Genomic DNA, 12,061 nt, shown 5'->3' with positions numbered 1-12,061 from the left:
TTTGTTATTAGGTGCTCTAATGAGTGTGCCCGGGTATGTAATTGTATGAACGCGTGTTTGTGTATTCATGTGCTGACGTGTACATTACAATAAAACAGTGAGCGATACACGACTTGTATTTATTCTATACAACAGTAACTGGTGTCTGAAAAATAAAATAAAAAGGGCGTTAACTACCCACTGAGCAGAGTTTCTTTCAGGCATCTCTTCCCGGGGGGTGGGGCACCGAAGAAAGTCTATCGCCCCCTTCCCCCCCCCCCCTCCCCCGAACGAAATGGAATTTATAACGAAAACATATACTTTTACCAGTTTCCGCGCCTCCTCCCCGCCCCCCCCCCCCCCCCCCCCCCCGAAAATATCAAGTCCCCCACCCCCGGAGAAAAAGTCTGGAAGAAACACTGCCACTGAGACCCCAATGGATAAAAACTTTAAACACTTAGCAGCTAGTTGTTGAACAATTTTATCTCTAGCCTGACATCTCTCAGTTACTTGATTCATTAAGCATTAACTTTTAATAAGGTAAATAACAACATAAGCCAAACTTTGAACTGAAGCCTTAATTCCAAATCTAAGTTATTTTATTGAAACAAGCTCCCGATAAAAGAGAATACAAAAACAACAACAGGAAATAAAATATGTACAATGTCAATTAGTTAACAATACAATCGTATCAGTCGTCTTAGCCTCATCAACGCTAATGATAGTTATCTTACACAGGGTGGTTGACCAACAGTTTAATGACTGTAGTAACACGACCCGACTCATCCATTTAACATGAGGTCTGGTTAGTACTCACGATGTCACGCATCATTTGGCTCAAGTTCAAGGACATCTGCAATAATAAACAAACAAAAGTAAGAATTTTGTCGCCAAAGATAACACAAAAGTAAATAGTGACGGTGGTTTGAATGGTAAATTCACCATAACTTGAACAATAATACATGCTGAATTATTCACATAATCGTTAGAATAATTATCATTAAAAAAGTTTTAAAAACCCACGTTTTCTGATTGAACTAAAAAGTAGAAAATAAATGCTATACATCACAATAATGCAAGCGATCACTCTACTATAAGCGATGAAAAACGTGGGGCACCGAAGTAAAAGGTACATTACTATTGATTAGATAATACTATTGACTTTTATTAGGGAGCTTGTAGAGAGTCAACAGTATTAGAAACTTTTTAATCTTTGTCTGTTTGTTTGCATTAAAATCTTGCTATCGATTTTATCTTTTCGCATTCACTTTTTTTTTTTGGGGTAAACGAAGACAACTCGTAAAAAACACGTGCCTTGAACCCGTGTCGAGTGGGTTAGCAATCGTGTGCCCAACCACTCGACCATATCGTCTCCCCCATACTGGCCACCAATTGTTCCGGTTGTTTGTACACAAACACCACGTGAACACTACTCAGTAAGCCAAAAGAGGGAGAGTACCGAACCTTGTTTTCAACAAATTACAATTACTGGGTTAAGTCCCCACGTTTTTTTGTAGAAATATATAGCGGTCTAAAATGATCAATAAAATGTTTCCATGGATCAATTTAGTAATAATAACAATTGAATATTGTATTGTCATCGGAAACAAAGCTTCCCTGAAAATTTCAGCGCGCTAGCTAACTGGGAAGTGCCTGAAATTTCGATCGCAAGATTTGATTGAAAAAACAGACGCGAAAGCAAGTTAAAGAAAACTTGGGAAAAATACTGGCCGAAGGGTGGGTGTGGGTGGGACGGGCTGATGCTCCCTGGGCTTTTTGTGTCTGTTGTGAGCGAATACAAGGGACCTATAAAAGTAGTGATCTATTATTTGGATCAAATTATCAATGCAGGTATATTAAAATTAATCTCTACTGTTATGCATTACTAAATATTTTTTTTTACCGATGCCTAGGTCATTATCGACACATTTTCTTCTTCTTTAGTCTACTGTTATCTTTCTTCTCCAAACTTCATTTTTGAAATAAAATGTTTCGAATAGTATCCGTAACCTAAACTTATCCATACCCTAAACCTATCCATACACCAAACCTATCCAAAACTTAAATCTATCCAAACCATAAACCTATCCATTCCCCAAATCTATCCATACGCTAAACCTATCCATACACTAATTTATCCATACCATAAACCTATCCATACCCTAAACCTACTTATACCCCTGACCCATATGTAAAGTAACGACAGATCCGCTATGGAAACTGTATATCCTATATTATCCTGGATATGCTACTGTATTATAATGGACATGCTACTGTATTATCCTGAATATGCTACTGTATTATACTGGAGAGGCTACTAAATCATCCTACCTACGAGAAAACAATTACTCCCACTAGACAACGTTTATAAAGATAAAAAAAATTAATTAAAATTACAACGAGTAGAGTACAGTACCATCAAATTAAATTTTAATGAGTAAAATCTAATTAAATGAAGTTGAACAACAGGGGGGTGGCGCCTCTATTCTCTGTATCGTTGTTTAACCGATGATAAAAAAATCACTACACCGGATAATTGGATGCTGTCTGGTAGTTTAATTGGAGGGGTGGGGGTGGTGTTTGAAGAGGGGTAAGGTTGGTATTTGAGTCTGGGTAAGGGTGGAGTTTGGTGATGGGTAAGAGTGGTATTTCAAAACGAAATTACAAGAAGAGTGACGAATATAGCGAATGTTAGTGGGGATGAAGCGGAATTGAAAGGTATAAAAGATAAAGTATGGAGTCTTACCTCGGGTTTTTGGGGTGGGGATTTGGTGGGAAGTGACGTAGTAAAGCAGCATAAATGTAAATACACACACAAACAAGCAGACACATACACAAATACATACACAAGCACACCTACGAAATTATATAAATGTATACACAAACGCACACCTACGCACGTAAGCACACATACACAAAAACTCACAAGTATTTATGTGTGTATACCTAATTCTATACATTGTTACAAATGAAAATTGAGTTCGAAACCAAATGAAATTCTAGAATTGCAAACGTCTTCAAAAATGAAAATCTGTTTAGCGATGTTTTAAAATCCGTGTGAAAAGTGTTGAGTAGTCAGCTCGCGTGAGGCGGGTGACACGGAACTCTGGGATGGGGGTGGAGATCCAATCAATGCTGTCGCCCCTGTATCCCCCATCCATTTAGGGATTGGATTGTGGCGAGCCAATATTGAAAAGTTTATTCCGTGAGTGCTTCAAGGAGGCTCGCTGATGAAGTCAAGGGAAGCGAGTCTCAAGTACTTCTCACACCACGGGGAAGTGGGGGATGAAGTTTCGCACTTTCTTGATTCTTAATTTCTTCACATTTCTTTGGTCGATTCCTTCAGCTTAAAACATGCACTATTTTAGTTTGTCACATTTGATTTATGATACTGCAATAATTTTGGTTTGAAATTTAAATAAACCAACTTTGGAAGATCTGGCAGATTTAGGAAAAGTTCAGAGCTGTGTGAACCATTTTGGTAAAATGAACACACTCAACTAAATTGAACACGCTGAACTAAACTGTTACATGAGACAGTGCTCTACCTCTGAATGGAAAGTGTTCCTTAAGTAACAATAGTCTTAGTTCTGTTCTACTGATACTTTCAGTCCACTTTTAAAGAAATATTAAATGGACTTGCTTAGTTGTTTCACATGTGCTTCTTTCATGTCCTCCTCTATATTTTTAGACTGTGTCATGTTACATTGAACGCACTAGTTGGGAATTTTAATTTAAGAAATTTGTTTTAATGTACAATTTACGAATGTTAGACAGTACAAGAGTGGGGACGGCGTGGCCTAGCGGTAGAGAGCTAGACTTCGAACCCGGCTTCAAATAAGTTCTTGAGATCACCCATCCCTTCATATGCCAAATGGGATTAAGAGAAATGAGAAAGAAATGTTCCATTCCTAACTAAAAGCTGAATGAGTAGTAGAACTTTGTTTATTTTGTTAATTATTTAAATGTTTATTTATCGTTTTTCATAACTGGGGTATCCTTGAAGGCTGGTCCCTAAATCATACACTTAAGACATCACAATCCAACATCACGCCTCGTATATACACCTTTTGACGTGACACTCTACCAAAATGAAAAGTGTATCTGCTTTTGACTTCACACTCCACCTAATGAAAAGTGTATCCACTTTTGACGTGACACTCCACCATAATGAAAAGTGTATCCACTTTTGACGTCATACTCCACCAAATGAAAAGTGTATCCACCTTTTGACGTCACACTCTTACCTAATGAAAAGTGTATCCACTTTTGACGTGACACTCCATCTAATTAAAAGTGTATCCACCTTTTGACGTCATACTCCACCAAATGAAAAGTGTATCCACCTTTTGACGTCACACTCTTACCTAATGAAAAGTGTATCCACTTTTGACGAGACACACCACCTAATGAAAAGTGTATCCACTTTTGACGTGACACTCCACCTAATGAAAAGTGTATCCACTTTTGACGTCACACGCCAGCTAATGAAAAGTGTATCCACTTTTGACGTGACACTCCACCTAATCCACGACTAACCGTATTTACCTCCCAGCCTAATTCCTCCTTCAGTCGGAAATGACGACGTTACCATGACGACGTATTTCGATGACATCATTACTGACCCCAGCTCGTTAGCAGCTTCAAATTGTTTTCGTGGTTAACTCTCCTCGCCGCGCCATTATCGCGTCTTATCTCATTTCGTCGTTAGCTGACGTCACCCAATCATTACCGTCTCATCTAATTTCTTGCTGACTCAGCTCCTCTAGATGGCTCAGTTTTGCATACTCTTAGACACTTTCTTTGATTGGAAATGTGAAATAAGAGTTCGATTTCCATCCTGGATACAACGTTTTCCATATTCGGACGAATACATACTTCATATATATATATATATGTATATATATATATATATATATATATATATATATATATATATATATATATATATATATATATATATATAATATGATTAAACATAATTTATTAATATACAGTGATAGAGAGAGTGGTGATGAGATATAACTTGAAGCTGTCATTTATATATGCATATATATATATATATATATATATATATATATATATATATATATATATATATATATATGTCTCTCTCCCTCTCTCTCCCTATGTCTCTCTCTCTTCCTCCCTCTCTCTGTCTCTGTCACTCTCTATCACCTTCTGTCTCTCTCTCTCCCTCTCTCTCCCTCTGTCTCTCTTTCCCTCCCTCTCTGTCACTCTTTTTCTCACTCTCTCTGCTTCTCTCTGTCTCTGTCTCTCTGTCTCTCTTTCACTCCCTCTCTCCCTCTGTCTCTCTCCCTACCTCTCCCTCTCCCTCTCCCCCTCTCTCCCCCCACTCTCTCTCTCTCTCGCTCTCTCTCTCTCTCTCGACAACTGTTGCTGTACTAAAACACAAAGAGATTATAGTGCCTCTTTATTACCAGATGATTCCTTTACCTGGTAACCGTTCATTTTTCAACAAATATTTCATTCGTCTTATTAAATGTGCTGAGTGTTTACATTATTGTACTTTAACGACTCTAACATCATATGACTATACACATATTTTTACCCAGTATATCTTTACTTTACGTTCTATCTAAGACAATAAAAATGTTGTTTTTTATCTAACTAAGACATTAAAAATATTTTGTCCCAAGTATATCTTTACGTTGTAACTAAGACAATAAAAATGTTGTTTTTGTCCCATGTATATCTTTACGTTCTAACTAAGACAATAATAAAAATAAGACAGTATATCTTTACTTTAAGTTCTAAGACAGTAAAAATGTTTTTTTTCTCTCCAGTACATCTTTACTGTACGTTCTAACCAAGACGATTAATATGTTGTATTTTGTCCCCAGTATATCGGGACACTGGACGTACCCAGGCCCAGCAGTCGGGTGGAGATCGTGGCGGCCATGAGGAGGATTAGGGTGAGTACATGATGCACGTGCAGACACGTGACTTTAACACAGGTACGGTAACACAGTCAGGACAATACACAGGTGATAACACATTCAAGACAATGCAAGGGGTTATATATCATTCAGGACAATATACATGTGATATCACACTCAGGATAATATAGAGGTGATAATATACAGGTGATGATATACAGGTGATAGTATACAGGTGATAATATAAGGTGATAACACATTCAGGACAGTATACAGGTGATATCACAGTCACACAGGTGAGAATAAATTCACGACAAAACACATTTGATAACATTTTCCAGATTAATACACACATACACATAACCGTATGATAATATATTCTGTTTTGTGCATTTAACACACGTGAGAACACATTTAATTATTCGCGGAAATTAATTTGTTTTTTGTTCTGGCACTAATTTCCCCTTTCTGACCGAGTTTCACTAATTTTACACCACCTGCGCAACCCTCTCACAATTCTCTATTATTAAATTTCTCACAATTTGCTAAAGAAAAATATCCCAAATTAAAAACATTTTCTTCAAACGCATTTTTAAATCTTCTTTATTAAATTTCCTTTTTATTATAATTTCGGTGACGCTTTGTGTGAACACAGTTTTACAATTACATTAAATTTTTACTTTTCTTAATTAGATTTTCAAATTATTTTTTTCCTCCATTGTTGCGTAATATTTTAAACATAGAGAACCGGAAGTTGCAGGACAAGGCAATTGAACACATCTTTTTTCCTCGCTAATCTCGACTTAATCCCATTAATCTGGACAAGTTCTACACATAATCCGACCCGATGATCCGTTGTTCAGTGTCTCATGACATTAAAACAATGTCTGTGTTTGGTATTTCCGATCTTCTTGCCTGAAAATTACAGTTCTAGTCCGGAGTTTCATCGATTTTTCTAGTTTCCGTTCGTGTTATTTTAAAATATGTATTTAAATATAGGACCTTTGCGTCGGACGGTAGTTCACGAGTACTGACCCAAATGTGTCGAGTTTGAATCCCGGAAACGATAAGAATAATGTTTGTAATGTGTTAATATTCTTTTTTTTTTAAATGTTGAAAATTGGAAAGCCAAAAAAACACCTCCACATCTAAAAGGAAGAATCGCGATTTAATATAAGGCATTTACAAAACTCAATGCAAATAAAGTTCCGCCAATAAGCCACTAATTAATTAAAGACAAGACAATAATTATAACTTAGCTACAGCTGGTGATTAATTTTATCTTTGTACTGATAAAACTTTGCCTTTTATCTTCTACCAATTTTTTTTTATATTGCAAAGCCATTCATTGACTAGCAATATAATTTCCCAGCTGTTTGGTTGATGTCGCTTACGTTTGTTCCTATACATTAAATAATTAAGGGGAAATAATTTTTTTACATGCAAGACAACTCTCTCAAGCTAATTTTAGAACTAGGTAGACCTTACCCACGTGGTTGCTGATTAGCAAAATTGTTGGGTGATTTACTTGCTATGTGATTTACTAAATGATGATTCGACAATGCAATTTTTGAAATCCGAATATAAAGAAATATAAAATTACCTTAAAATTATAGTCAACAAAAATGTGAAATAGATGGTAATCAGTTTCTTTTTTTATGTTTATAATCAGTGTTTCTTCCAGACCTTTTTCTCCGATGGGGGGGGGGGGCACTTGAAATTTTCGGGGGGGGGGGGGGGCGGTAGACTTTTCTTCGGGGGGCGGACACTGTTAAAAGTATATATTTTCTATATAAATTATATAAATTTCATTTCGTTCGGGGGGGGGGGGGGGGAGGGGGGGGACGACGACGGTAAAAAAAATTCGGGGGGGGGGGGGGGCTGAAACCCCCCGAAGAGATGCCTGGAAAAACTCTGTTTATGATTAAGAAGGGAAACAAAATACCAAGGCAAAAGTTGATCAAAAGATGAGTAAAAGTAGTTTCTCATAGGTATACGATGTTGATGGTGTTGGGCCAGCGGAACTTGAGTATCTGTCTGAGCAACTGTTTATAAAGGTCTGGACACTGTCAAAAAACTGACCTTAACTTTATTTTATTTTATCACAGGGTAATAAGGCGTAAAAGAGTAGGGATCTTAGTTTAAACATTTTTATTTAATCATAGGGTTATACGGTGCAAGAGAGTGTGAATCGTAATTTTAAAATACAAAATGAACATGCTCGAGAATTATTACATGTAAACTACAGGGCAGGCGGTAAGTCTGTAAGATTAACATGTCTGATTGGCCTACTCGTTATGTCAGATTGGCTTCATTGCTGTTGAAATGTCTTTAATTAAAACTAATAACCGCCTTTAGATTTTTCCGTGAAAACCTCCAGCTAACAGGAAAATTAAAAGTCGCGCCACAGATAAACACCGATGTTGCATTTTTTTCTCGAGCGATGTGAAGAGATTGAGGACGAGCAGCGCGGTGAAATTAATGCCACACAACATCGCGGACAAACAAGAAGCTGAAAAAAAACTGGTCAAGGCAACTTGGCTTCTAAATGGGTAGAGCAAATGTGAAGTGGAGGCTGCAGATTTCGCATCAGTTGCGGGTAATTTGTTTTTCGGGGCTTTTTTTTTCAATGTCAGAACGAGTAAATCAGAGACTGAGCTAACGTAAAACCACAAAAAAAAAAAAAAAAACTACACAGGCTGAGTTTAGTTTTTGTGGATTAACAATTTTCACACCCTGGGTCCGTCCTGTCGTCTGCTCCTCCTAACTCACCCTCCCGCCTCTCCCCGCCCCTTGCACGTGCCGCGGCTCTGTATGATAAAAAATGGCGCGAAAATTAGATCCCTTTTGGTCGTGTCTTTATTGGCTATTCATGGCTTTCCTAGTCGCTTCTGTTTCTATTTATAGATCCTGTGCTCGTACGTCATCAACTCCTCCGTATTTGTAATGTGCGTACTACGTACAACACAAACTCTCTAACCCGTTGTTTACCTCGCATCAGGGTATTTATAATTGCTATCTCAGTCAAGTGCTTTATAATTTCTCATTTTATGATATGTACACATATTGCTTTTGAAACTAAGAAATAAAACTATTTCATACTGTAAACCATTGTATGCCGCCCGGGGGTGGACTGGCTGTGTTCAAATGTCCCGGGAAATAAATTAAAGTGCTCCCTTCTCGACTTTTGTTGGAGCTTTTCTTTTTACTTCATCCAATCATAAGGACTGAAGCTTTACAAAATCACGGGCCACTTTACAAATAGCAATATACAATAATAACAATATAACAAGTAGGAAGGGTTAATTAAACAAAGATATGTTTAAAAAAAAAACAAAGCACTAATTAGCCGAGTACAACACAGATCTTCACACCTTATCGGAATTTTTCCTGGTTTCGCAACTGCCCAGTCCACCATAAGATTGAAGTAAATAATTTAATTTATATAGATCTACATCTTCAGCGGAAATCATTGAAAGTTAACACCGGCGTTACAAAGAAACGAATCAATAGCCAATGACTGGGGCATCTACTTTAATAACCTTTGCTAATTTTAAAACCGGTACAATTGTCTTTAAAAGTCCACGAAGAATACATTTTCTGAACAACTAAATTATTTCTCGACATCTTCTGAATTTTCAAATCAATATTTAGGTAGAAGTTAACTTTTGGCTTTATATTATGAGTATTATATTAAAATACATCTAACACTGGCCTGTTAGAGTGTATGGTTACATATTTGTTTTGTCCTTTCTTCGCTCAAGGCATACATTACTTTACTGTGAATAGCTGGAAGCGTGTTTATTTTACGCGCGTTTTAGGGTGTAGAATTCAGAATTCTGGGAAACAGGAGCTCGTGGGAATTCCCGAAGGTGGAGAAACGTATTAGTCCACGTTCACTAAATAATTCATGACTCCCCCCCCCTCTCACTCCCGTGTTCATAAGGCCTAGTTTATGCTAGGAATATGAATACGTTTTATGTTGTACATTTTACACATAAGTTCCTGTCACTTTTTGAAGGTTTAAGTGTAAGGTAATTGGATGAAAACAAAGGGCGAGAATTATTTATCAGTTGTAGGCATGGGTTAGCATGAATTGGTAATGAATGTTAGAAGCCTATTTTCTTATAAAATTACCTAAACTTTGACGAAAATTGTTTTGGAATTACGTTAAGAATTAATTTATGTATCAAGGCGTGCTGGCACTTTAACGGCAATAATCACTTAGTGAGGGATTTATTATGGCAAGTAACGGGTTTTGGGAAGTTGCTAGAATTAAGAGACAAATTACCATAGGGTTATGGTCCTTGACAGATATTTTGGAGGGTGTTGACAGGAATTACTGATTCAAACGTTGTGCTTCCTGTCTAGTATCCCCACAGTCATTCTTCTAGACGTCAGGCAGCTATGTCAGCCTTCCTGATGTCAGCCTCCCTAATGTCAGCCTATCTAATGTCAGCCTCTCAAATGTCAGCTCTCCAAATGGCAGCCTCTCAAAAGTCAGCCTCTCTATGTCAGCCTCTCTAATGTCAGCCTCTCTCATGTCAGCCTCTCAAATGTCAGCCTCTCTAATGTCTGCCTCTCTAATGTCAGCCTCTCAAATGTCAGCTCTCCAAAACGCAGCCTCTCAAAATTCAGCCTCTCTATGTCAGCCTTTCTAATGTCAGCCTCTCTAATGTCTGCCTCTCTAATGTCAGCCTCTCTCATGTCAGCCTCTCAAATGTCAGCTCTCAAAAACGCAGCCTCTCAAATGTCAGCCTCTCTCATGTCAGCCTCTCAAATGTCAGCCTCTCTATGTCAGCCTCTCTAATGTCAGCCTCTCTAATGTCTGCCTCTCTAATGTCAGCCTCTCTCATGTCAGCCTCTCTAATGTCAGCCTCTCTAATGTCAGCCTCTCTCATGTCAGCCTCTCAAATGTCAGCTCTCAAAAACGCAGCCTCTCAAATGTCAGCCTCTCTCATGTCAGCCTTTCTCATGTCAGCCTCTCTAATGTCAGCCTCTCTCATGTCAGCCTCTCAAATGTCAGCTTCTCTATGTCAGCCTCTCTAATGTCAGCCTCTCTAATGTCAGCCTCTCTCATGTCAGCCTCTCAAATGTCAGCTCTCAAAAACGCAGCCTCTCAAATGTCAGCCTCTCTCATGTCAGCCTTTCTCATGTCAGCCTCTCTAATGTCAGCCTCTCTCATGTCAGCCTCTCAAATGTCAGCCTCTCTATGTCAGCCTCTCTAATGTCAGCCTCTCTAATGTCAGCCTCTCTCATGTCAGCCTCTCAAATGTCAGCTCTCAAAAACGCAGCCTCTCAAATGTCAGCCTCTCTAATGTCAGCCTCTCTAATGTCAGCCTCTCTCATGTCAGCCTCTCAAATGTCAGCTCTCAAAAACGCAGCCTCTCAAATGTCAGCCTCTCTCATGTCAGCCTTTCTCATGTCAGCCTCTCTAATGTCAGCCTCTCTCATGTCAGCCTCTCAAATGTCAGCCTCTCTATGTCAGCCTCTCTAATGTCAGCCTCTCTAATGTCAGCCTCTCTCATGTCAGCCTCTCAAATGTCAGCTCTCAAAAACGCAGCCTCTCAAATGTCAGCCTCTCTAATGTCAGCCTCTCTTATGTCAGCCTCTCTCATGTCAGCCTCTCAAATGTCAGCTCTCAAAAACGCAGCCTCTCAAATGTCAGCCTCTCTCATGTCAGCCTCTCTAATGTCAGCCTCTCTAATGTCAGCCTCTCTAATGTCAGCCTCTCCAATGTCAGCCTCTCTCGTCAGCCTCTCAAAAGTCAGCCTCTGAAAAATCTGCCCCTCTCATGTCAGCCTCTCAAAAGTCAGTATCCCAATGTAGAATACCCTACTAACCCGTATGTAAACCTCCCTATACCAATTGCACTTTTTTCATCTTTCTCTCCAATACCTCTACAGTTTTAATATACACACAACACCCCTACAGTTTTTATATGCACATAACACCCCTACAGTATAAACACAACACCCCTACAGTGTTAATATGCACACAACTCAACACTCCTACGGTTTTAATATAAACAAAATTCAACTCAAGTTGTACAAGTACCAAGTTGACATTCCAATTTTTACATTTCTCCAAATTAATATTTACGCACTACCAAAAAAACACAACGAAAACACTGAATTTTGAGAAGTATTATTGATTAATAAACATAAGTTTTAATTTTGTTA

The 12,061-nt window shown here is 38.3% G+C and overlaps 1 protein-coding gene across 1 annotated transcript in view; it reads left to right on the top strand.

Annotated features, from left to right (window-relative positions):
* Positions 1-797: 797 nt before the first annotated feature.
* Positions 798-12,061, top strand: part of LOC131928957 (carboxyl-terminal PDZ ligand of neuronal nitric oxide synthase protein-like) — a gene marked incomplete at its 3' end in the record, with an annotated part of 48,416 nt that continues 37,152 nt past the window's right edge. Inside the window, exons 1-2 of the mRNA XM_059285139.1 lie at positions 798-854; positions 5,844-5,915. Coding sequence (XP_059141122.1) covers positions 798-854; positions 5,844-5,915 — 129 coding nt within the window. The remainder of the gene's footprint in view (positions 855-5,843; positions 5,916-12,061) is intronic.

Source organism: Physella acuta, unplaced genomic scaffold (assembly GCF_028476545.2).
Source record: "Physella acuta isolate Inbredline_101_S28 unplaced genomic scaffold, ASM2847654v3 ptg001576l, whole genome shotgun sequence".
NCBI lineage: Eukaryota > Metazoa > Mollusca > Gastropoda > Physidae > Physella > Physella acuta.
Note: the sequence above shows the minus strand (reverse complement) of the source record. Positions and strands in the feature narration are given on the sequence as shown.